Source organism: Natator depressus, chromosome 14, assembly GCF_965152275.1.
Source record: "Natator depressus isolate rNatDep1 chromosome 14, rNatDep2.hap1, whole genome shotgun sequence".
NCBI lineage: Eukaryota > Metazoa > Chordata > Testudines > Cheloniidae > Natator > Natator depressus.
Genome location: NC_134247.1, coordinates 28,072,803 through 28,097,523, shown reverse-complemented (window position 1 = coordinate 28,097,523; position 24,721 = coordinate 28,072,803). Strand labels below are relative to the sequence as shown.

General features: G+C 49.4%; 1 protein-coding gene and 1 long non-coding RNA gene across 3 annotated transcripts; both read left to right on the top strand.

Moving 5' to 3' along the window:
• The first annotated feature begins 2,730 nt into the window (after window positions 1-2,730).
• On the top strand, window positions 2,731-9,754 carry LOC141999017 (uncharacterized). 2 transcript variants are annotated; one of them, XR_012641946.1, is made up of 3 exons: window positions 2,731-3,008; window positions 4,337-4,725; window positions 9,112-9,754. It is a non-coding gene; the product is annotated as an uncharacterized LOC141999017 (long non-coding RNA). The 2 variants fall into 2 exon arrangements; XR_012641947.1 differs by having other exon boundaries at window positions 2,736-3,008; window positions 4,463-4,725; window positions 9,112-9,753.
• A 2,476-nt stretch (window positions 9,755-12,230) lies between these two features.
• On the top strand, window positions 12,231-24,496 carry LOC141998982 (uncharacterized). Its single transcript, XM_074972039.1, has 4 exons — window positions 12,231-12,515; window positions 16,283-16,409; window positions 19,323-19,436; window positions 19,766-24,496. Exons 2-4 carry the CDS (start codon window positions 16,283-16,285, stop codon window positions 21,478-21,480), a joined length of 1,956 nt encoding a protein of 651 aa, XP_074828140.1. The 5' UTR covers window positions 12,231-12,515; the 3' UTR covers window positions 21,481-24,496.
• Window positions 24,497-24,721: the final 225 nt, after the last annotated feature.

Below are 24,721 nucleotides of genomic sequence, written 5' to 3'. Positions count from 1 at the left end.
AATACGCTTTCGGGGAGGTCCTCTGCAGCTGAAACCCATCCTGATTGGTAGAGGGCAGTGGGAGGAGTTCTTAGAGCATTGACACGACCCACTTCTGGATGGATCACCCTGCCCTGGAACTCTTCCGATTGGTCAAATATCCTCTTGGAGCAGTCCTATGGGGGGGGGGGGGAGGAGCAAAATGCATCCTGACTCGCAGAGGGTGGTGGAAGGACTTCTTAGAGGGGTCACATGACACCTTTTTCTTCCAGTCATGTTTCCGTCTTAACCCCAGAAGTAATACCCGCAGGGGCAGGTCTTAGGTTGACAGGTGGGCGGAGCCTGAGGGGTCAGGATCAGGGCCTATGTTTGATGATAGGCCCCTTATACTACTCAGGTTTTCTCCCCCAAAATTACAGCACTTACCCTAAGAGCACACAACACATCACCTGAGAATTTACAAGGAAATCTTAATGGCTTGATCAATTAAAATTAAAAATGGCTCTGTTCAGTTATTTAGCACTGAGTGTCAGACCTTCCCGTGTAGTGATAGCATTCCTAGCCCCATACTATTATGATTAATTCCATAAGTTTTGCTGGATTGAGTGCTCATGTGCATAGTGCTATGTCAGCGGGAGATGCTGTTCTGCCAACATAGCAACTGCTGCTCAGTGAGCTGGTTTTATTATGTTGACGGGAGAGCTCTCCCATCTGCATAACATGGCTACATGAGCGCTCTTACAGCAGTATCGGTACAGCTGTGCTGCTCTAAGCTTTAAGTGCAGACATGGCCTTAGATTCTGGTAAGTTTTTCAAAAACATCTTTTCAAAAATGAGTTAGGGATGGATTTTCAAATGTACTGGGCACCTGAAGATGCAGCTAGGGCTCCCCTGGGGTTGTCAAAGCAGGTTGCAGGGCTAAAAATAATAATGTAGATATTCTGGCTGGGGCTGGAGCCTGGGATCTGAGACCCTCCCCCCTCACCAGATTTCAGAGCCTGGGCTCCAGCCCAAACCTGAACATCATTTATTGTTATTTTAGCCCCAAAGCTGAGCCCCAGGAGCCTGAGTTAGTTGACCTGTGGCTGCGAGTCTCAAAGAGCTCAGATCTTTATTTGCACGGTAGATGCAGAGTCTTCTTAGACTCTGATGGTCTGTGATGGGGCAAACATGTCCCCGGCAGATTTACCCATCTATGTGGAATTGAATGGGACCCCCTGGCTTGTCCCAGGGCAGTAATGGGGTTGTGTCAGGGTTCCCTCCCCACTCTGAACTCTGGGGTACAGATGTGGGGACCTGCATGAAAGACCCCCTAAGCTTATTTCTACCAGCTTAGATTAAAAACTTCCCCAAGGCACAAATCCTTCCTTGTCCTTGGACGGTATTGCTGCCACCACCAAGTGACAGAGGGGTAGCCGTGTTAGTCTGGATCTGTAAAAGCGGCAAAGAGTCCTGTGGCACCTTATAGACTAACAGATGTATTGGAGCAAATTGACAGGGCATGATGTAAAGCAGCAAATTATGACAGGGCAGCAAAGGAGAGGATACACAGATGTTAATAACTGGTACCAGAGGCAAATTGTGCGGGCAAAGTTACACTGGCAGGGTGAGGAGCAGCAGGTAGCCCTGCGGGGGAGAACTGGAGGGTTTTTTCCCCTACAGCCCAGTGATGGGTTAATTTGACCCTACAAATAACCAGAGGAACCTGGTGACATAGCACTGATAACTCCATGACCCAAATTAAGAGAGAAGACCTTGCAGCTCAGCTCAGGGCTAGCAGACTGTGACCAGAGGGAAAAAAGAGACCACATCTTACAAACTGCTACCTGGCTCAATCTCTTCAGAGTGAATCCCACTCACAGACAGTGTCACCCATTGGGAAAAATGTCCCCTGCCTCTCTGGGTTCTGGGAGGCATTTGTAGGACCAGGAACCCATCACCTCCATGTCCCAAGTCTCTATAGACGTCCAATCTGGATGTCTCCTCTCGGTCCCTCCGTTGACAGAGTGAATTCTATACATAATGTCTCCTTAATGCTGAGAGGAGCTGCCTGTTCTTAGGGGAATGTGGTTCCTTGGAGAGGGAGGGTCTGGGGCAACGGGCTGCAGTGCAATCCTTTTTATTTATTTGATTAATTTTCATAAAGAAACAAACAATAATCCTTTATCCTTTATGTATATATTTATTTATTTGATTGATTAATTTGCATCAAGAAAGAAACTGAAAACACAATAAAAATATAAAAAGGGAAGTGACTGGCAGCTTGACTGAGTTACCAAACACTGCATGTCTCACAGGACAGCCAGTAACATTATTCACTCACACAACTTCACAACTTTTCAAAGCTGTGCAAAATCCGACACTATTACACAGACAGAACATGCTGGGGGAATCCAGGCCCTACAAAAGCAATTCCCCGCCCCAGGGCAGGACACTCAGGGCGCCCCAAGAAAGGGATGGCTGAAGTTTACGATGATACCTTTTATCCTCTGGGTAACACATTAGAACCCACTCTGAGTACGTTGTGGTGTTGCTTCATCGAGTTAACTTTTTTATCTTAAAAATACATCTCTTTCCCATCCGCCGGGGCCCTTTTAAATCACCGGGTCCCTGGGCAACTGACCCCTTTACACCCAGACGGTGGGCCTGGGGGTGACAATAAAAACAAACACACACACACAGAGGCCAGATCCAGTGCTATACATCTCGCTAGGACCCAGGAGGTGCCGAGCAGGGCGATCCCCGGGGTCACGCAGCCTGGCCGCAGGAAGCGAATTGCAGTCTCTGCAGTGACTCTGTTACGGTGCAACCCACCTTCCTTGCAAGACCCCAGGGCCTCGGCTGCTGCCGCTGGGGACCCCAGAGCCCTGGCTGCAGGCGGGGGAAGTTTCCTATCGACGGAGGAACATTCCCGCTGCTCCTCGAGAGACTCTCCCAGTGCAGAGATCCCCGCCTGTCCCGTCGCCACCACCCACTCTTTACTGGGACCCAGAGCCCTGCTCCCAGGCAGTGCCCCACGTGGAGAGAAGGTGAGACACTCCCCCTCCCCACGGAGAGCTGCTCCAGGTGCAGCCTGTCTGCAGGGGCAGGGGATGCCCCAAGCTGCTCCCAGCTGGGCTGGCTGCGATGCCCTGCACTGGGCAGAGGAAAGCTGGCTGCCAGCTCCCGTGGTTTGCAGTGAGTGGGAGGAATGGGGGTGGGACAGAGACAGGTCGGGAGCCGGAAGGGGGATGAAGAGAGGGAGGGGGCTCTGAGAGCCAGAGGGCATTGAGGGGGTGAACGGGGGGAGGAGAAGGGGGGCTGAGGGAATACCCAGGAATCAGGGGGAGGATTCTGGGGCTCAGGGGAACAGAGCTGGAATAGAGGGAAATGGGAGGGAGGGAGGGAGGGGGGGGGAAAGGAAAGGGGGGATGTGAGGAGAAGGGGCTGTGGGGAGGCTGGAGAGAGAATATGAGAGCAAGCAGACACCGGCTGGGGAAGGGAGATCCAGAGGTAGGGGAAGGGAGAGGGATGGTGAGAGATACAGTGGCAGCTCCCCCAGACCATGGGGTAGGAGAGGGGGAGGGGGCTGCCCGCCTAGCAGGTAGTGGTGAATCTTTGTCCTTAAAAATGGTCAAACAAGCATTGGGAGTGGGCAGGGGACTTCCCCCTAAGGGCTCAGCATATACAAGGCAAATACTCCCCCTCCCCCACCACACACACACACTTCACAATTTAGTTTTTGATTTTCTCAAGACAATCTAATTATATGGGGGTCTGACTCCTGAATGTTAAATGCTTGGGGCTGACAGAACTGAAGAGGGCCCTGCTCTGATTTCTGTGCAGGATTCTGTGTCAAACCAGAGTCACTGAGAGCAACAGCAGTTAGGAAGTCCAACTGAAACTTTTTTTTTCTTCCTCTGTTCAGTTCAGGTTCAGTCAGTAAAACAAAATTAGGGTTCAGGTTCGGTTCCAGTTTAAGTACGAAATCCCGGTTTGAACTGGTTCTCTGGTTCCAGTGTGAATCCAGGTGGGCAAATGAAATCAGCAGCAGCCTGGCTGTCCCTGGGGGGCTGCAGGGGCAGCACAGGGAGACTCAGTCATTAGCTGCCCCCAGCAGAGGGCTCTGGTAATTGCTAAGGCAGAGGAGGCTGGTGTCAGTCTCTCTTTGTGCTCAGGATACTGCAACCCTAGAACTAGCTGGGTTTCCTGGGGTAGATGCTGCTGCCTCCATTGTGATCTGGGAGCCTGGGCTGAGAGGCGGCTGCTGCCCAGTGGGGTCTGTGCTGGGATAGACCATCACTAACGCTCCCTTTATGCCTAGCAGAGGGGGGTACTTTCTCCTGTGACTGGAATCAGTGCTCTAGGTCTGCCCCAGGTTCTGCTGCAACCAGCTCCTGAGCTGAAGACTCCAGGTGATGATAGAGAATTTGGAGAAAGTGCTGGGGATGGACAGGAAAGTAACTACTCAAACAGCCCCTCCTCACTCCATCTCTGCTCCTAGCTGTTTTTGAGTCCCAGAGCTGCTGCCCTGGACACACACAGGCCCACACTCCTGTTAGCAGTGGCAGTAGTTATGGGAGAGGAAACGCCCACAGGCTACAGGAATGGGAGGACAGTAACCAGCTCTTCCATGCGGAAAGGAGACAGGAGAGACTAAATGGGGCAGCAGAAGCAAGAAGTTGGATGGAAGGTTCCTGGCTCTCAGCCCTGCCCAACTCCATTTCCTGCAGCACCCCAGGGCAGATTGACTTACTTGGGAAAAAGGTGAGGAGAAGAGAGAGGAAAAGGGAGTTCCTGCCTCTGCTTATTCCCCATGATGCTGGGGGAATGTGCTGCCCTGGCGACAGTGTCAGGGGGATCCACCAAAGTGACTCCTTCAATTCTGCTCTTTTCTAGCATTTGGTTCAGAGATTGTGTTCTTATGGGGTTTAAAGTGTCTTGTGGGTTTAGTCCCGGTGGGAGAGGTCATGTCTGTGTTGTAATAACGTAACTGAGGGTTTTCTCAGCATGGCAGAGTCTAGAGTGTCTGTCTGCAGGGAAAGAGCCTTGGGGGAATTAGGGTGAGAAAAGGACTAACGGTAATTCAGAAACCTCCCCAATTGTCCTTCTCACCCTGACAGGCTGCAGAATATATATATACTATATGTTCCATTCTATGCATCCAATGAAGTGAGCTGTAGCTCACGAAAGCTTATGCTCTAATAAATTGGTTAGTCTCTAAGGTGCCACAAGTACTCCTGTTCTTTTTGTGGATACAGACTAATACGACTGCTACTCTGAAACCTGTCGGAAAAGCTTCAGTGACAGATCACAGCTCATTACACATCCGAGAACCCACACAGGAAAGAAACCGCATAAATGCTTGGATGATGGGAAAAGCTTCAGTTCCCGCTCATACCTTCCAATACATCCCAGAATCCACATGGAACAGAATCTATAAATGCCTTGACAGCTCTGTTCCCTCTAATTTTTCCCACACGTGCAGAATGAATTTTGTTTTGTGCACCAATATGGAGGTGTTTTGTGACGGGGGGAGGGGTAGCTCAGTGATTTGAGCGCTGGCCTGCTAAACCCAGGCTTGTGAGTTCAATCCTAGAGGGGGCCATTTAGGGATCTGGGGCAAAAATTGGGGATTGATCCTGCTTTGAGCAGGGGCTTGGACTAGATGACGTCCTGAGGTCCCTTCCAAGCCTGATGTTCTATGACTCACTGGTGTGGTGCCTCCTGCTGGTCATCTTGGGAATTAGCTCTTCACCTGCTCCAGACCCCCCTCTGCAGTGCACCTGTCACTGGCCCCATGTCCCTCCTGGACCCTGGTGTCCTTTACCTTGGGGTTCTGCCCCAGCAGTACCCCCATGCTCTGGGTCTCCACTCCCAGGGGAACCCCCAACCCTCTAAACCCACCTTGTCTCAGTGGCTACTACCAGTCATCATCTAGCCCCTGCTCACCGGGGTGGACTGCAGTCTGTAAACCACTCATCACAAGCAAGGGGGGTCAGACCAGCTGCCTCTGCCTAACCCCGAGCTGCACCTCTGCAACCTCACTACCTGTTTTAGCATTTAGCAAGGCCCACAGCCTGGGGATTTGCCATGCTAGAGCTCCCTTTGCCTTTCCCCAGCACAGCTCTGCTTCAGGTACCCTGCTGTCAGGCAGCTAGCCCTTCTCCCTCTAGGGCTGGAGAGAGACTCCCTACCTTCTGGCTCACAGCCCTCTTAGGAGGGCCAGCTGGGGCCTGATTGAGCTGGCCACACCTGTGGTCAGGTAGTCACTCAGGTGCTCTCACTGCTTTTCCCAACCACAGCCACCTCCAGGGCTGCTTTTAACCCCCCCAGCCGCCCCACTACACCTTCATATTGGTGAACAAAACAAAAATCATGTGGCGGGGTGGGATTGAGGGGTTTGGAGTGTGGGAGGGGGCTCAGGGCTAGGGTTGAGGTGCGGGGGGGTGAGGGCTCCGGCTGGGGGTTTGGGCTCTGGGGTGTGGCCGGGGATGAGAGGCTCAGGGCTGGGGAAGAGCGTTAGGGTGCAGGGGGTGAGGGCTCTGGGGTAGGGCCAGGTGTCAGGAGTTTGGTGTACAGGAGGATGCTCTGGGACTACGGCGGGGAGAGAGGACTCTCCTAGCTCTCTCTCCCCACAGCAGCACCTGGGCTGAGGGGGAGAGGTGCCTCTCCCCGACCGCGGCAGGTCAGGCGGGGGCTGCATTTGGGCCGCCCCTCCCCTAGCTGCAGCAGGTCCAGCTGGGGCTGCGTTTGGGCTGCCCTTCCCCTGGCCGGGAGGGTTCCCTGAGCACCATCACAGTGTTAAGTAGGCTGCTGCATGTCTGCGCAGCTTACACTGAACTTAGCATGACAGTGGAAAAAGTTTCATTCAAAGATCAAACTTTGTTTCACATCAGCACAAGGGAGAATCCATAAATATTTGGATTGTGGCAAAAGCTTTAATAACTGCAGAAACAGATAGTCTGAGCTCACACATGACTTCCCCATCTGACAATTCACACAAGAAAAAGCTTGAATGTGGGGGAAGCTTCATTTGTTGCTTGCACAGCATCAAGCATCTGCAGATCCACACGGAGAAGACCCCTCTCAGATGTCCTTAGCATGGAAAATGCTTTCCTTGGAGCTAACACCACACTGGACATCAGACACTCCTCCACACAGGAGAGAAATTCTCTCAGTGCCTGACTAGGGCTAGCCATAGTGAAAACTCCATTTCCTAATTCCCACACACAGTAGTGGCATTTGGCTCCCACGTATCCAGCTGCCGGTCTCTGGGGTCAGGTTCCAGCAGCAGCTGACCCGGAGATGATCAGTGAGCCACCGGTTAGCCTGGTCTAAGCAAACCGCTGTCCTTGCTGCTGCAGGCCTGGCTGCTGAACTGATAGGCCTTCCTGCCTGCTGCTGAACTGATGGGCCTTCCTGCCTCCTGCTAACCTGTGAGGGAAGGGAGAATGAAACTCCTCCAGAAGCTCCTTCTGCCTGGATGAAGTTCCCCCCTCCCTTCCCTTCCAAGACATGATGCCCCTTCCGTGGAGACTAGGAGAAGGATACTTGGGCCAAGCCCTTCATTCACTCGGGACACCTGCCCCATCCCCCATTTTTCAGGAACCCCTGGACTGGGCTCCCCCACTTACCTGGAGCTGGTCCCAGTAGGGTGAGTGTCCCTGGGGGCTAGCAAAACTTCCCCTCCCTAAATCCCCTGAGGTGCTGGGTTACAGGGGATCAAATGTGAAGGGACCAGGAGGGATGGGTTTGGGGGAAGAAACTGGGGGATTGAATGGTTGGGTCTGGTGGATGTGGGATACAGAGGGTGCTGAGGAAATCAAGTGTTAGGGGATCATGGGATAAGATGGGTCTGGTGGATGTGGGATACAGAGGGTGCTGAGGAAATCAAGTGTTAGGGGATCATGGGATAAGAGAGGAGAGTACAGGGAAGAGAGGTGCTGCCTCTTATCACTCATCCCCTCTGCCCCTTTTCCCTGCCCCCTCTGCATTCAGAAAGCATCACTGAGAGGGACTGATTTCCACACAGTCTTTTGTGGGAGGTGTAAAGGCTTCAGGATCCCACCTCTGCCTACACAGCACCAGCTTCTGAGGGTCTCTCTGTGGTGGGAAAATTGGTTGGGATTAGCTAGCAAATCTCCCCCGACCCTCCTCCACTTTTCTTAGTCAGACTGACCCCAACCATTTTATATAATCTGATCCCCCCATTAGCAGAGTGATTGTTAGAGTCACTGAGTTGCCCCTTTGGGGAGAGATTGTCTCATTTCCACATAGTCTCACATTGCTCCAGGTTATGCCAAAAACATTTATTTTTTGTACATTGACTCCCTTTGAGACCAGAATTAAATAGATTCTACAATTGCTGGAGCAGGGATAGGAAAAAGTGGTGTTTGGATTCTGTGTTATTTGAGGATGATGGGATGAGTTGGAGGGATTCTCTCTTCCCCCCTTCACCGTCACGCTCCACCCCAACACAGCAGCCTGTTTCAGCCTTGGATACTTTATCCTCTCCCCATTCTACCTTCCACCTCCCAGCATGGCACTTGCCACAATGTTCTTTACTCTCCATGCTTAGGAATCACACTTTGATTTTTTTGATCCTGACTCAGATTCCTGAGAGCTAGAGATGAAAGTGTCCCGCACTTGGAGGGGGAATTCAAATGAACCTGAAAACTCTGTTTCAGCTTTCTGAGCTTAAATCCCTGTTTCCATCTATTGGTAAAGTGTCTTCTGGCTTTTTCCAGCCAAGGCCAGAACATTTGTAGTTGGATAGATTTTAGCTTTGGTTTGTTTTTGTTTTTTTTTTACATTAGGACAATGCTAAAACTTTTGTAAATGACACAACCAAATAATGAGGAGGTGCTGAGTACTGCAGGTTTAGCCAGTTCAGAGGAAAATGGATGCATTTGTTTTCCGTTTTTTGAGAGTTACGATTCTTTGGGATTTCACTTTATGAACCTGAAAGTGTTTTGTAGCCCATCTTGTAGTGTTGGCTTTTCTCTCTTCCTGAAGTCTGTTTGATTAGTTTGATTTTAGTTTAGTTTGACAGGATGTAGAACAGTTTTATTGAAGGCTTTACGAGACATATGATCATTTGCCAGAAGAGTCTTTTTTATTTTATTTTAACCTTTCTTTACCCTTTCTCAGGAGATTTTTGTGTGTTTGAACAATGAAAATTATCAATATCTCTCATCATGAATACCAAGGGTGAGTGCTAGATTCACACTCCGAGAGGCTGAGACTGAAGAGGGCATGGAGTTACTTTCCGACCCCTGCAGAGATGTGAGATGTAGTCAGGAGCGGGAGAGAGTGGGGAAACAGAGCTGGGAAACTGCAGACTTTTCTCTTGAGAACCAGAGAGCTGATGCCGAGAACTGTGAACTTGCTGTGCCAATGCCAAAGAGACACAGGAATTGCCCTGTGAGTGCTGGGTGAAGCCATCCCTGAAATCTAGAGGCTACAGATTATGTCCCTAGATGAAATATGAGGGGAAGGGACAGCGTTTCCCGATTGCTGGGCAGAGACAAGAAGGAATTTGGGGAAGCCAACAATTCTGAGCCAGCCTTGAAGCCAGGCTGATCCCCATCATAGAGGCCAGAGGGAGATGAGGAGCCTGATAGCCCAGCTGGTCACCCCCTCCCCATCTACCAGTGTCCTGTGTGGAGATGACAAACAGTCTGCCCACACTCACCCCACACTCTAATCTGAGCTCCTTGGATTCCCTGCTCTCGGCGTGTTTGCTTTATGACTGGGTCCCAGCATCTCTCCTGGATTTTCTGCACTTTTCTATCAGTTTGTAACTGTTGCTGGTGTATGTGGGATTTGGGCACAGCAATGTGCTGGGTTGCGGATGTAAAGTATCAAGCTGAGCTGGGCTGGGAGTGGGGAAAGGAGTCTTTGTTCGTCCTTTGGAATAATAAAGTAGAATTTAGTTTCTCACACTCCCAAGTGTAGTTTGTCTTGCATTAAATACCCAGCAGATTCAGAGTAGAGATTAACGGTAAAAGCAATGCTAACATGGTCTGGTACGGAAATGCACAGTGAGGTCACCCATACAATCGCAACTCTGCCCTATCATAGCCTCAACTGCAGCCACTATACTCACAAATTTATATATGTATAATATGGCTAAAGTGATTCTGGTCTCTGAGCTGTGTTTCAGCCCAAGATCCCCACTCTCTAAACCTTACCACCTGCTTAATTCCAGCTGAGACCCATTTAAATCATTGGGGCTATAGGTAGTAGTAAAATGAGACCTGTGAATAAGGTCTTGCCACACTGGGAGTTTAGATTGGTAGGTTTGGGAGTCTCTCTCTGTTGATACTTGGCCTGTTCCTCATATCACACTTTCATCCAAATTCATTCTTGTCTGGTTGCAACATAATTGTATCTCAGTTAATATCATGATTATTTGTAATACAGCAGCAGGCAGAGGCTCCACAGAAGACTACAGCCGTATTGTGCTAGGTACTGTATATACACATCATGGGAGACAGCTCCTTAGGGAAAGAGTTTACAGTCTATGCAGAGTTTACAGTATGCAGATCAGCCTATGTAATGATTTTGTAAATTTCAGGAGCAATCCTGAAATCTAAAGGGCTATGAGTGACATCCCAATAGGAATGATGAGGGGAGGGGGCAGCATCTCCTGATTGCTGAGAGAAGGAGGCTCTGCACTTCATTCACTTTCTATTTATTATGTGTGAGAAACACAGATTGTTCTCCCCCAGAATTACAGCGCTTACCCCTAGAGTGCAGAACACATTTTCTGAGCAAAGTCAATCTGTTACTGGCTTTAGCAGTAATCATTAACATTGGGTCTGTGCAGACATTTTGCATCGACTGTCAGACCCTGCCTTGTAGTGATACCATTCAAAGCTCCATATTATTCCAATTAAGGTATTTTAGTGCTTATGGGCCCATATTATATTAAACTGATTTTTAAAGCCCATTAGCTTTTGGGTAAGTTTTTCAAAAGCATCTTTCCCAAAATGACTTAGGGTTATATTTTTTAAGGTATTAGGCACCTGAGGATGCAGATAGGGGCTGAGTGGGGTTACCAAAGCAGGTTAGGCACCAGGGGCTAGATGCACAAAAAGATTTAGGTCCCCAGCTGCTACTTTCACTTTAGGTACCTGAATGTGACATTTAGGTGACATCGATCCTCAACCGCCCCCCAATCCCCCCAGCCACTCAGCTGTTGCCTAACTCTGATGGTGTCTAAAGATCCTATGCACCTAAATTTCTGTCATTTAAATCATCCAAATGCCTACAGATCTGGTGCTGGGCATGCTCCCACTGGTCAGGCTAGGCGCACAGATCCCGATTTCATACCTAAGCACCAGCACGTGCCTCACACTATGGTTTCCCTGGCCTGCCTCTCATGTGGCTGCCCCCCTGCCCACTCTGCTTTGTCTCAGGCCCATGTCCCATTTCAGGTGGGGGGAGGGGAGGCTAAATTTGGTGTTTTAACTCCATGGCACAATACCAGTGGCTCAATTTTGACCCCAGATGCTCCCCTGCCTCCCCCTCTTGCAACCAATGTGGGACATTTGGGCCTATCCAGAGTGCTCAGAGCACCAGCTCTGGAACCCGACCAGCTGGTGCTTCACAGCCAACATTCAGGTACAACATGGGGAGCTGCTGTCAGTGCCCACAGGGGGAGCCAGCCAGGAGAGGGGCAGAGGGGGACTGGCAGGGGGCAGAAATGGCCGGGTGTTGCCTAGTGCCCAGTGACGGGTTAATCCAGCCCTGCGAATAACCAGAGGAACCTGCAAAGCACTGACAGCTACATGGCCCGAGTTAGGGGAGCAGAGCTTGTAGCTCCGGGCCAGGGCTAGTAGCCAGTGAGCCTGGTATGAAGACAAGAGACCGTCTCTGACAAACTGCTCCTTGTGCCAGTCTGTGATCAGAGTGACTCACACACAGAGTCAGTGTCACCGAGAAACGTGTCTCCTGCTGATCCCGGTTCTGGGCAGCCTGTCGAGGACCAGGACCATGTGTGTCCCTGTTAATACTGGGGACTCTGTGGATCAATGCCCAGTCTCCATAGAAATGCCCCTTCTCCCCCCATCCTGGGATCTGCACGTCTCCTTTCTGCCCATTGACACAGTGGCTTCTGTACCTGATTCCCCCTTAATGCTGAGAGAAGCTGCCTGTGCCCAGGGGAACTGGGGCCCCCGGAGGCAGTGTCTGGGGCAGGGGGCTGCAGTGCAATCCCTTGATCGCTAGGACCCAGGAGCAGCTGGGATGCGGCTCTAGGAGCGATCGCTGGGGTCACTCAGTCTGGGCAGCAGGAAGTGAATCGCTCTCGCTGCAGTGACTCTGGGGCGTTGTGAGGAACCCGCGCTCATTGCAAGATCCCTGAATCCCCGGCAGCTGCTGCTGGGGACCCCGGAGCCCTGGCTGCAGCCGAGAGAGGGGAATCTCCAGCAGTAACATTCCCCCCTGCTCCCAGGAGCCTCTCCCGGTGCAGAGACCCCAGCCTGGCCAGGACCCCGCTTTCCGGGCTCCAGTCTCTGCTCCCAGGGAGGGCACCGCTTGGAGGGAAGGTAAGAGAGACCTGCCCATCCCCCCAGGGAGCGGTGCCCCCCGGTGCCATCCTGGCTGCAGGGGGAGGGTTTGGCCCCAGGCTGCTCTCAGCGGGGCTGGCTGCGATTCCCTGCCCTGGGCCCGGGAAAGCTGCCGCCAGCTCCTGGTGTTTGCGGGGCGGGTGAAGCCAGCGCGCGCCATGGGGAGGGCTGGGACGGCGACACGTGGGAGGATAAAGGGGGGTGGGAGCTGGAAGGGGGCTGAAGTGGGGCAGGGGGGGATTGAGGCATGAAATGGGATGTGTGAGGGGTAGGAGGGGGCTGAACAGGGATGCGGGGGGGGATGGGAGTAGGAAGCAGTGTTTGCTTTGCAGGGAGGATGAGGCAATGCCGGAGAATCAGGGGGCGGGAGGAGGGGTGGGATAGAAGGAAAATGGTGCGGGGGGGGCAGTGAGAAGGGGAGAAAGTGGGGAGGGTGAGACTTGGGGGGCTGGAGGGAGAATGGCGGTGCAAGCGGAGACTGGCTGGGGAATGGGGAGAGAGGCTAGTGATAAAGGAGAGGGATCGTGAGAGATACAATGGGCGCTTCCCCACCGCATCGTGCGGGGGGGCTGCCCTACCCATCAGCCAGCTGGGGATTTTGTTTTCAGAGGAAATGGTCACGCTGGCGGGAGGAGCAGGGGACTAACCCCTAAGGGCTCCAAAGTTACAAGGCAAATAGCCCCACAGAACTGGCCCCCAACAGACACGCTCTTTCACTATTTTCTTAAGCCAGACTCACGATTTCTGGTCTCTGGCTCCTGACTGGGACCGTCTGGGGTGGCAGGATGGACCAGGGCCCCTCTTGGATTTCTGAGCAGGATTCAGGGCTCAGAGTCACCGCCAGAACAGCAGGGGTAGATCCGAGTGAGCTAATGAGATCAGCCTGGGACTGCTGGAGGAGAGTGGGGTACTCAGTCGTCAGCTGCTGCCACCAGAGGGAGAAGAGGCTAGTGTCTGCCTCTCTCTGGCCTGAAGAAGCGATGTTGACTGTTCTCCAGCATATAATGTTTATTTATGTTTCTGATATTTCTGTTCTTTACTATAGATTCAACCAATTCAACTGAATTTAGTCTTACTGGCCTGTAATTGCCGGGATTGCCTCTGGAGATTACCTTAGGTATTGTCCAGTCTTCTGGAACAGATGCTGATTTTAGCAAACTATTACATACCACAGTTAGTAGTTCTGCCATTTCATATTTAATACAGTGTTACTGAAGCTGTGTCAGTCCCAGGATACAAGTCCCAGATACAAGGTGGGTCAGATAATATCTTTTATGGACCAATTTCACCTTGAATGGTCTCTTGAAATATGTGTTACCTACTAATGCTAAACAATCTGTTCCATTTTGTATTTAGCTATGATACTCTGAGTACATTTCCCAGACCTGAAGAAGAGCTCTGTGTAGCTCAAATGAGTATCTCTTTCCCCAGCAGAAGTTGGTCCAGTAAATATATTACCTTGCCTACCTTGTCTCTCTCAAGACATCTAGACAGACTTATGTGTAGTTCTGGGGAGGAGCCGGTGGTGGTGGTACATGTAGGTACCAATTACATAGGGAAGGATAGGAGAAAGGTCCTGGATGCCAAATTCAGGCTGCTAGGTAAGAGATTGACGTCCAGGACTTCCATAGTAGTGTTCTCTGAAATGCTTCCAGTTCCATGCACAGGGCCAGTTAGACAGGTAGAACTGCAGGGTCTCAATACGTGGATGAGACAATGGTGTAGGGAGGAGGGGTTTAGATTTATTAGGAAGTGGGCGACCTTTTGGGAAAGGGGGAACCTATACAGGAAGGATGGGCTCCACCTAAACCAAAATGGAACCAGATTGCTGGCACTTACAATTAAAAAGGTCATAGAGCAGTTTTTAAACCAAGAGCTGGGGGAAAGCTGACAGGTGCGGAGGAGCACGTGGTTCAGACAGAGACATCAGTTAGGGGAGGATCTATAAATGGAGATTCCCTATGTCCTAGTAAGGAGGAGAGGATGGAAGATGATACAATATGGGAAGGATCTGATGAGAAACAGTCAAATGAAAAAAAAGTCCCATTCAATTACACCACATCATGGCAGACAGCTAGAAAGTGACAATTATTTTAAGTGTTTATATGCAAACGCTAGAAGTCTCAATAATAAGATGGGTGAACTTGAGTGTCTGGTATTAAATGAGGATATTGATATAGTAGGTATCACAGAAACTTGGTGGAATGAGGATAATCAATGGGACACAGTAATACCAGGGTACAAAATATATCGGAAGGTCAGAACAGGTTGTACTAGTGGGGCAGTGGCATTATATGTGAAAGAAAGCGTAGAATCAAATGAAGTAAAAATCTTAAATGAACCAAACTGTACCATAGAATCTAGTTATTCCATGCTTGAACAACAAGAATATAGCAGTAGGGACCACCTGACCAGGATGGCGATAGTGACTGTGAAATGCTCAGGGAGATAAGAGAGGTTATAAACATAAAAAACTCAATTATAATGACAGGTTTCAGAGTAGCAGCCGTGTTAGTGTGTATTCGCAAAAAGAAAAGGAGTACTTGTGGCACCTTAGAGACTAACAAATTTATTTGAGCATAAGCTTTCGTGAGCTACAGCTCACTTCATCGGCTGCAATAATAATGGGGGATTTCAACTATCTCCACATTGACTGGGTACATGTCACCTCAGGATGGGATTCAGAGATAAAGTTTCTTGACACCTTAAATAACTAATTCTTGGAGCAGCTAGTCCTGGAACCCACAAGAGGAGAGGCAATTCTTGATGCAGTCGTCAGTGGAGCAGAGGAGCTGGTCCAAGAGGTGAATATAGCTATACCTCTTAGTAATAGTGACCATAATATAATTAAATTTAACATCTCTGTGCGGGGGAAAACACCACAAGCAGCCCAACATGACAGCATTTAATTTCAAAAAGGGGAACTATACAAAAAATGAGGAAGTTAGTTAAACAGAAATAAAAGATACGTGCCACAAGTCAAATCTCTGAAAGCTGCATTGAAACCCTTTAAAAAACACCATAATAGAGGCTCAACTTAAATGCACCCCAAATTTAAAAGACACAATAAAAAGTGCCACCATGGCTAAACAACAAAGTAAAAGAAGAAGTGAGAGGCAAAAAGACATCCTTTAAAAAGTGGAAGTTAAATCCTATTGAGGAAAATAGAAAGGAGTATGAACTCTGGCAAATGAAGTGTAAAAATATAATTAGGAAGGCCAAAAAAGAATACACAGGGTCAGGTAGAGAGGAGGAAAGGTCTGAAAAACCCACTGGGACTTGCTCAGGCTAAGGCCTGATTTATGAACAGGCCCATTGGGAGGTGAACATTCCCCCATTTCTAAAACAGGAACATCCGTCCCTCCCACCAGACAGGGCTGGGAAAACAGACCAGAGTTCCCCACCAAGAGTCTAGGCAGAGACTGCGGGGGAATACAAAGGAAAGGTGCTGGGATTCCTGTCCCTGTCCCCTACCCAGAGCTCTGCTTCCCACATCAGCCTGTGCCTCGTAGGTTTGTGGTAAATTAGAAGACTCTGCCCTCCTCTGTCTGCTGGGAGGGACACGGAGCTCTCACTTTCTTGCCAACTTTCTGGCTGCTCTAGCAGAATCTCACCCCCATCCTGCTCAATCTGTTCCTCCTCCCCCCCCAGTGAGCTAGCTTGCTTTCTTTCTTCCTTCCTTCCCATGAATAGTGGGATTGTGACTGTGGCAGCAGGTGCTGAGTAGGGAACATTTGTTGTTTCAGATGCCGGTGACTTTCGAGGATGTGGCTGTGTATTTCACCAAGGGGCAGGGGGCCCTGCTGGACCCCAGTCAGAGAGCCCTGTACAGGGAAGTCATGGAGGAGAATTACGAGAATGTGACCTCACTGGGTAAGGCTTTCCTGGCCTCTCTGTTACTAGAAGCCATGGGGTCTTGCATTTCCAAATCTGTCAGGTACATCTTTGGTGAGATAGACTGGAGGTGAACGAACCCTATAATCCACAGCTGCTATGTGAGAGAGACTTTCAATGAGATAGGGATGTCAAAACCTAATGGACATTCTATCTCATCCCTACCCCTCCAGCTTTCAAGGGGGCAGAAGTCATATATTGTTTTGTCTGTATTATTTCTCTGGCACACACAGAATCCCTGTGTGACTGGTTCCTCCCGGGGTGCCACCTGGAACTGGGGTACCACTGAGCCCTCTGACCCACAAGGCCTGGGCTCCCTCTCACACTGTGCTACTGTGACAAGTTGTAGACCCACTCCTGGTCCCACACTTCCACCAGCATCCACACAGGCAGGGACACACCCCGCTGCAGTTACATGCAGGCTCTCTGTCCAGCCCCTGCATGAACCAACAACAGAAATGCTACAACCAGGATAACTCCCAGCTCCCCAGACATGCACCCCCTCTGGACTATGAACCCAAAATTATACCATATTGTGCTGCACAGGGAATTGTACAACATAAGGTCACAGAGTTCGCCTCCCCCCTCAGTGTGGGGAGGAAATGCAACAAACTTGTGTTAAATCAAGCTGAGATTTTTTTCCCCAAGACACTTCACTTAAAGGCACACTGGGTTTAGATTAAAACGTAAAACAAGTTTATTAACTACAAAAGATAGATTTTAAGGGATTATACGTGATAGCAAACAGATCAAAGCAGATTACCTAGCAAATAAACAAAACACAAACTAAGCTTAATATACTAAATACGTTGGATATGAACATGGGTGCCAGGTTTGTATAATTTTTGGTGGTGCCCAAGCAGAGCCGTCCCGTCCACAGGATGGACCGGGGCAATTGCCCCGCGTCCTGTGCTTTGGGAGGCCCCGTACTTCGGGGGGACGCAGGGTCCAGGGCAGCCTGGGGAGCTAGCGGGGGGCCTGGCACCAGCAGCAATGAGCACGGCCAGGCAGGTCTGCATCTGCAAGCAGGCACCCTGCCTCAGGTGCAGCTCCCATTGGCCGCGGTGGCCAATAGGCTGGGAGCCTCCCAGCCAATGAGCTGCGGGGGAGGAGGAAGGCAAAGGAGGAGGTTGTAGGGAGCAGGGGAGGCAGTGGGGGAGGGGAGCTGTCTGGCACAAAGGGGGGGCTCTCTGGAGAGGGGTGACGGGGGCATGGGTCTTTAGGGGGAGCACAGGGTTGTGTGGGTCTCTGTGGGGTGGGGAGGAGTGATGGACGGAGCCACTGCAGCCTGTGTCTGCTCTGCGGGGGTGGGGTTGCTATAGCCCTGCCAGGAAACCCCCTCTGTACTCTGTATTTTATGCCAGCTCCGGGGTGCCCATTGCTGCTCCTTTCCCCCACCCCCGGCTCCATCTGTCTCTCCCTACAACCCCCCGGCTGTGTCTGTGTGTCTGTCTGACAGTGACAGACTCCTGCTGCTCTCTCTCTGCCCGGGGCTAAGAGCCACTGTCTGTGGCTCCCTCCCCCTCCCTGCTGTGGAGGTGCGGCCAGGCAGCTCTGGCACCGCCCCCAGCAGCTCCTGTTGGCCGGGTCAGCGCTGGGGGAGGAGGGGGGACGGAGGCAGCATGTGGAGCTGCCCTGCCTCTGCTGAGACTCTCTGCACAGGGGACGGGGGGAGCTTCTTGTGGGGAGGCAGGGGAGAGTGAGGTGAGAGTGCCCCATGTTGCCGACCCATGGTGAGGGGGCCCAAACATTGGTGGAGCCGGGCCCACCATCACGAATATTGATGGAGCATGGGCACAACGAGCCCATATAACTCGTTACCTATGGATATGAATTAGCAGATTCTCACCCTAACTGATGGTACAGGAAGACTTGTAGATTCTTAAGGCACAAGCTGCATTAGCTGTACAGCTTGTGTTTCTCAGGTCTTCATACGCAGGCTAGAAATCCCTTTACCCTGGATCCAGCACTTCCCCCAGTTCAGTCTTTGTTCCTCAGGTGTTTCCAGGAGACTTCTTGTATGGGGAGTGCAGAACAGATGAATTCACTCCCTGCCTTATATAGCTTTAGCATACGGTGGAAACCCTTTGTTTCAAAACTTGGTTCCCAGACTGGTTTGTGGACAAATACTGACATCCCAAGATGGAGTACAGAGACATGTGGTCTGGTCACATGTCCTTGTAGAGTTATAGCAGCCATTGCTTACTGGCTGGCCAAAATGCCCACAGGAAGGTTAAGCTATTCCATGGTCCATTGTCTTTGCTGATGGACCATAAGCCTCGCGTGGCTTCTTCATTGTTGTACCTGAAAGGCTGGCTGTGGGTGTTTTCCAGAGCAAGCCCATTTGAATTACAGATTCCTAGTCAATAATCAATACTTCAGATACAAAAATAATACATGCATACAAATTGGATATTCATACTCAGCAAATCATAACTTTTCCAATGACATCTTACATGACCCATCTTGCAAAAAAGGAATATTAATTACGCTATAATTATATCATAATAATATCACTATGAAGAATATGCGGTGCAGTGTCACACCCTCTTCACCTCCTTTCTTGGGACTGGCTCCAGCCATGAGGAGGGGTCTGGGCGCTGCAGGTTTAGAAATAGACAGGGGGTTAACTCTAGACCTGCGTGTGTGTCAGCAAGGCCCGCATAGTGCACAGATCCTGCAAACTCCTATTGAGGGTGTAACAATTCCTCTCACCTCCCCAGACATTTGCCTCTCCCAAGGGGGTTCAATGACCATGTTTCTGTCCTCTTGGATTCCATGTTCCCCCAGCACAGCACAGGCACAGGTTCAACTCCAGGAATGTCCTTCGTGATAAATACTCTCCCTATCCTCCATGCACCCTGATCTTGTCTCTTTTCACCCCCTGAGCAGGATTTCCCATTCCCAAACCTGACCTGATCACCCGGCTGGAACGATGGGAAGAGCCGTGGGTACCCGATCTCCAGACCTGCCAGGAAAGGGAGATTCTGAGAGATACCCACATAGGTAAGGAGTTGGTGAAACTGACACAGAAACCATCTGGTGATTGAGGAAAAATATTGAGAATCCCAAAAATGTGGTGTCAGCGAACACATCAGTTCTGCCTCATCTCATCCAGATCAGGGCTGTACTCAATATATATCATTCATGGCTTTCCACCCGTCCTGCTAGCTGCAGGCATTTCCTTCCCTGTGAGTGTTTGGATGGGACGTGGAGGCAGAATCCAATTGTTCAGTCTTTGAAAATTTATTGTGTTGGATTTTCCCTTTGTGCTATACCTCTTTCTCCCCACCATAGACAATGACTCCTGCCCAGATTGTCTCTCTTTCTCCCAGCAGGTGATGAGCAAGAGAGTGAGAAAGAGGAGGAGAATCAACATCAGGAATTTCCTGGGAAAGTGGAACCACAGGGGACCTTTGGGAGAAGAGCTGAAGGGAATTTCTTGCAGTGCTTGGAACAAGGAAAAGCCTCTGGAAATCAGCACTGGTCAGAGAGGCTATTCAGAAACCAGCCTACCAAGAAAGTGGCTGAATCTATTAAATATGTGGGAGGATGCAAGGATCCTGAGGAAACCACAGCCCAGCAGACAAATCACAAGAAAGAGAGACCCAATCAGTGCCTCAAATGTGGGAAACAATTCATTCTGAGATCACACCTTCTTACACATCAGACAATCCATATGGGAGGGAAACCCCATAAATGCTTTGAGTGTGGGAAGAGCTTTAGCCACAGCTCATACCTCACTGCACATTGGAGGACCCACACTGGAGAGAGACCCTATATATGCTTGGACTGTGGGAAAAGCTTCAGTAACAGCTCAAACCTCACTAAACATCGGAGAATCCACACAGGAGAAAGACCATATAAATGCCCAGACTGTGGGAAATGTTTCATTCAGAAGTCAAGCCTTGTTACACATCAGACAACCCACACTGGAGAAAGACCCCATAGGTGCTTAGACTGTGGGAAAAGCTTTAGCCACAGCTCATACCTCATTAGACATTGGGGGACCCACCTGGGAGAGAGACCCTATAAATGTCTTGAGTGTGGGAAAAGTTTCATTCGGAGCTCGCACCTTAGTAGACATCAGAGAATTCATACTGGAGATAAACTTCATCAATGCCTCCACTGTAGGAAAAGTTTCATTGAGAGACCAAACCTTATTAGACATCAGGTAATCCACACAGGAGAGAGCCCCCATAAATGCTTGGAGTGTGGGAAAAGTTTCACACAGAGATCAGCTCTTGTTACACATCAAGCAATCCACACAGGAGAGAGACCTCATAAGTGCTTGGACTGTGGGAAAAGTTTCATTCAGAGAACAAACCTTATTTCACATCAGACAATACACACAGGAGAGAAACCGCATAAATGCTTGGATTGTGGGAAAAGTTTTGCTTACAATTCAGGCCTTATTGTGCATCAGAGAATCCACACAGCAGAGAAGCCCTATAAATGTTTGGACTGTGGAAAAAGTTTCAGTCACAAATCAAATCTTACTAAACATCAGAGAATCCACATGGGAGAAAGGCCATATAAATGCCTGGACTGTGGGAAATGTTTCATTCAGAAATCAAGCCTTGTTATACATCAGACAACCCACACTGGAGAGAGACCCCATAAGTGCTTGGTCTGTGGGAAAAACTTTAGCCACAGCTCATACCTCACTAGACATTGGAGGACCCACACGGAGGAGAGACCCTATAAATGCCTTGAGTGTGGGAAAAGTTTCATTCAGAGCTCACACCTTATTAGACACCAGAAAATTCATACTGGAGATAAACCTGATAAATGCCTCCACTGTGGGAAACGTTTCACTGAGAGAACAAACCTTATTAGACATCAGGCAATCCACACAGGAGAGAGCCCCCATAAATGCTTGGAGTGTGGGAAAAGTTTCAATCAGCGATCAAACCTTATTATACATCAAAGAATCCACACAGGCTATAACCTTCATAAATGCCTTGACTGCGGGAAAAGCTTCAATATGAGCTCAGAGCTTACTAAACATCAGAGAATCCACAAGCGTGAGACCCTGGAAATAGCTTGACTGTGGGAAAAGATTCAATCTGAGTTCACACATCAGTGAACCACACAACAGAGAGACCTTGAAAGTGGGGGAAGCTTCCATTGGTTGCTCCCATAGTATCAGGCATCAGCAAATCCACACAGGGAAGAAACCTCTGAGACGTTCCCAGGGTGGAAAATGCTCTAAGTGTAGATAACACCATATTAGACTGGTCTAAGCAAACCCAAGGCAGAGGATGGGAAGCCCCAATCAGCCCCATCTCCCTGCTGCAGTCTTGGTTGCTGAGCGAATGGGCCACAGGTGGGGGAAGGAAGAGAGAAAAACTTCCCCAGCTGCTCCCTCGGCCTGGCTGAAGTTTCCCCCTCTCCCATCCTTTCCAGATGGGATCCCCCTTCCATGGAGATTAAGAGAAGGACACTTGGGCTTGGCCCCACCTTCTGTCTAGACACCTTTCCCACCCCCGCATCTTCCACCAGCCCCTAGGCTGGGCTACTCCAATTACCTTGAGCTGTTCCCTGGAACAGGGGTGTCCAGAAAGGCTGGTAACTCCTTCCCTCCCCAAATCCCCCAGGGCACTGGGATCTGTGGGATCAAATATTGAGGGACCAGGAGGATCGTTTTGTGCAAGGAACTGGGGATTAAATGTTTGAAGCTTCTGGAACTAGGAAGCAGAGCAAGCTGGGTGCTGGGGCTATCGAATGTTTGAGGATCATGGGTTAAGAGAGGGAGAGCACAGGGGATGGATTTCCACAGGGCTTTTTGTAGGAAGCCCAGAGATCCCACCTCTGCCCCCACAGCATCAGCCTCTGAGGTTCTCTTTATGGTAGGAAATGTGGTCGGGATTAGCCAGCGCATCTCTGTGACCCTCCATCAGATTCCTAGTATAAACTGACCCTGAGCATCTTATCCCCCTGTTAGCAGAGTGATGGCCAGTCCCTGAGTTCCCCTTTTGGAGCCAGATTGTCTCATTCTCAGAAATTCTCACATTAGTTCAGGCCGAGGTGAACACCATTTATTGTTTGTACATTTTCTACCTTATGGACCAGAATTAACTAGATGTTAAAAAATGGGGGCAGTGACAGTAAATGTTGTTCTAGCTTCTGTGCTGTTCGAGGGTGATGGGGTGAGTTGCAGGGATTCCCTCCTTCCCTCATCACTATCACACTCCACCCTTGGCACAGTAACTCTGTCCAAGCAATAGAGAGTTTTGTCCTCTCCCCATTCTACCCCTCCATCTCCCAAAGGGTCACTTACCACAGTGGCCTTGGCTCTCCATGCTTAGGAATCACAGTTTGATTTCTATGATCCTAAATCAGACTCCTGAAGGCTGGAGAAGAAAGTGTCACAGACCTGGGAGTGGGCAGGGAAATCCCAGTGACCCTCAAAGCACAGTTTGACCTGTCCAGTCTTGTAGCCCTGTTTCCATCTATTGATAAAATTGCTTCTGGGCTTTTTCTAGGCTAATCCAGATCATTTGTAGATGGGAAGTTTGGGTGGGTTTTTTTTGTCTTTCTTTTAGCATAATGATGCTATAACTTTTGTAACTAATACACCCAAATAATGAGGCAAGAAGTAAAGCAGGTTTAGCCACTTCAGAAGAACATGGGTACATTTATTTTCCTGATTTTGAGTCTTAAAAGATTCTCTGAGATTTCAGTTTATGAATGTGAAAGTGTTTTATAGCCCAACATGTATTGTGGGTTTTTCTTTCTTTGTGAAGGCTGTTTGGTCACATACTTAAATATTAGTTTAATTTGACATGATGTAGCTCAGATTTGTTGAAGACTTCATGAGACAAATTATCATTGCCAGAAAAGCCTTTTTAAAAAAAATATTATTTTAACCTGTCTAACCCTTTGTCATGACATCTTTTGTGTGTTGGAACAATGACAATGATCAATCTCTCTCAGCACAAACACTGAAGGTGAGAGCAAGATTCACAGACTGAAACAGGGAAAGAAGTTATTGCCTGATCCCTGCAGTGATGTGAGAAACAGTCAGGAGGGGGAGAAGGTGGGAGGATCAGAGCTAGGAAGCTGCTGGGTTTGCTCTTCAGAGCCAGACAACTGAGGCTGAGAACTGTGAACTCCCTGCATCAGAGCCAGAGAGAGACAAGAATAGGTCTATGAGTGTCATGTGAAGCTGCCCCTGAACTCTAAAGGGTCATGAATGACACCACACAAAGAATGATGGGGGCAGGGGGACAGTCTCTCTCGATTGCTGAAATGATGAAGTTGGGTGCAGGCAAGAAGTGAGCTGGGGATATCAACAGACCTGGCCAGCCTTGAAGCCAGGCTGACCCCAATCATTATGGCCAGAGAGATATGAGGAGCCCTAAACCTGGCTGGTCATCTGTTAGGATGTCGATATTCAGGCCTGTCTGTAAAGGCCTATACTCTAAGAATTTAGGTGTATTCTTATCACTTAGCTAGTTACAGAGGTATAAAAGAAAGAATCAAAATCACTGTCTCCTGGTGTAAGGGCCTTCTCTCACTGTGACAGTCTGAGGCCCTGTTCTTAGGCTAAGGCCTTTGGCTAAGCAGCAGAGGCAGCTATAAGCTGGGAAGCGAACGGTCACCTCCTCACATTCCAGATTAGTCACACTGAAATAAGGCAATCTGGGGCTGTTAGAAAGGTGATCTGATCTATCACCTCCAGAGAAAAGGAAGAGCCTAGAGGATGTAAAAGGAAGTTCAGTTTGATAGTTTTCTGTTAGTTAAGAACTCACTTCACAATAGACACAGCTGGGAAACCCTTATGTCTTTATAGATGTAGTTGTGAAATCCTCACTTCTGTATTGTTTTGTCATTTGTCACTTTGCTATTGTTTATTTGCATGGTCCTGTCTGCTTCTGTAATTGTTTCTGTCTGCTGTATAATTAATTTTGCTGGGTGTAAACTAATTAAGGTGATAGGATATAGTTGGTTAAATAATCATGTTACAGTATGTTAGGATTGGTTAGTTAAATTTCAGTAAAATGATTGGTTAAGGTATAGCAAAGCAGAACTCAAGTTTTACTATATAGTCTGCAGTCAATCAGGAAGTAAGGGGGGGGGGAATGGGAACAGAATGGGGGTGGGGAAATTGGAATCATGTTTTGCTAAGGGGGAGGAAATTGGAATCATGTTTTGCTAAAGGGGAGAAAGGGAACAGGGACACAGGCAAGGTTCTGTGGTGTCAGAGCTGGGAAGGGGGACACTAAGGAAGGAAATTGGAATTATTGCTTGCTGGAAGTTCACCCCAATAAACATCAAATTGTTTG

Bases quoted from the DNA above. Each gene is read 5' to 3' on its own strand.
- LOC141998982 (XM_074972039.1), top strand. From the start codon at position 16,283: ATGCCGGTGACTTTCGAGGATGTGGCTGTGTATTTCACCAAGGGGCAG. The intron at 16,410-19,322 runs GTAAGGCTTTCC...CCCCCTGAGCAG, and splicing joins CGAGAATGTGACCTCACTGG to GATTTCCCATTCCCAAACCT. The intron at 19,437-19,765 runs GTAAGGAGTTGG...TCTTTCTCCCAG, and splicing joins TCTGAGAGATACCCACATAG to CAGGTGATGAGCAAGAGAGT.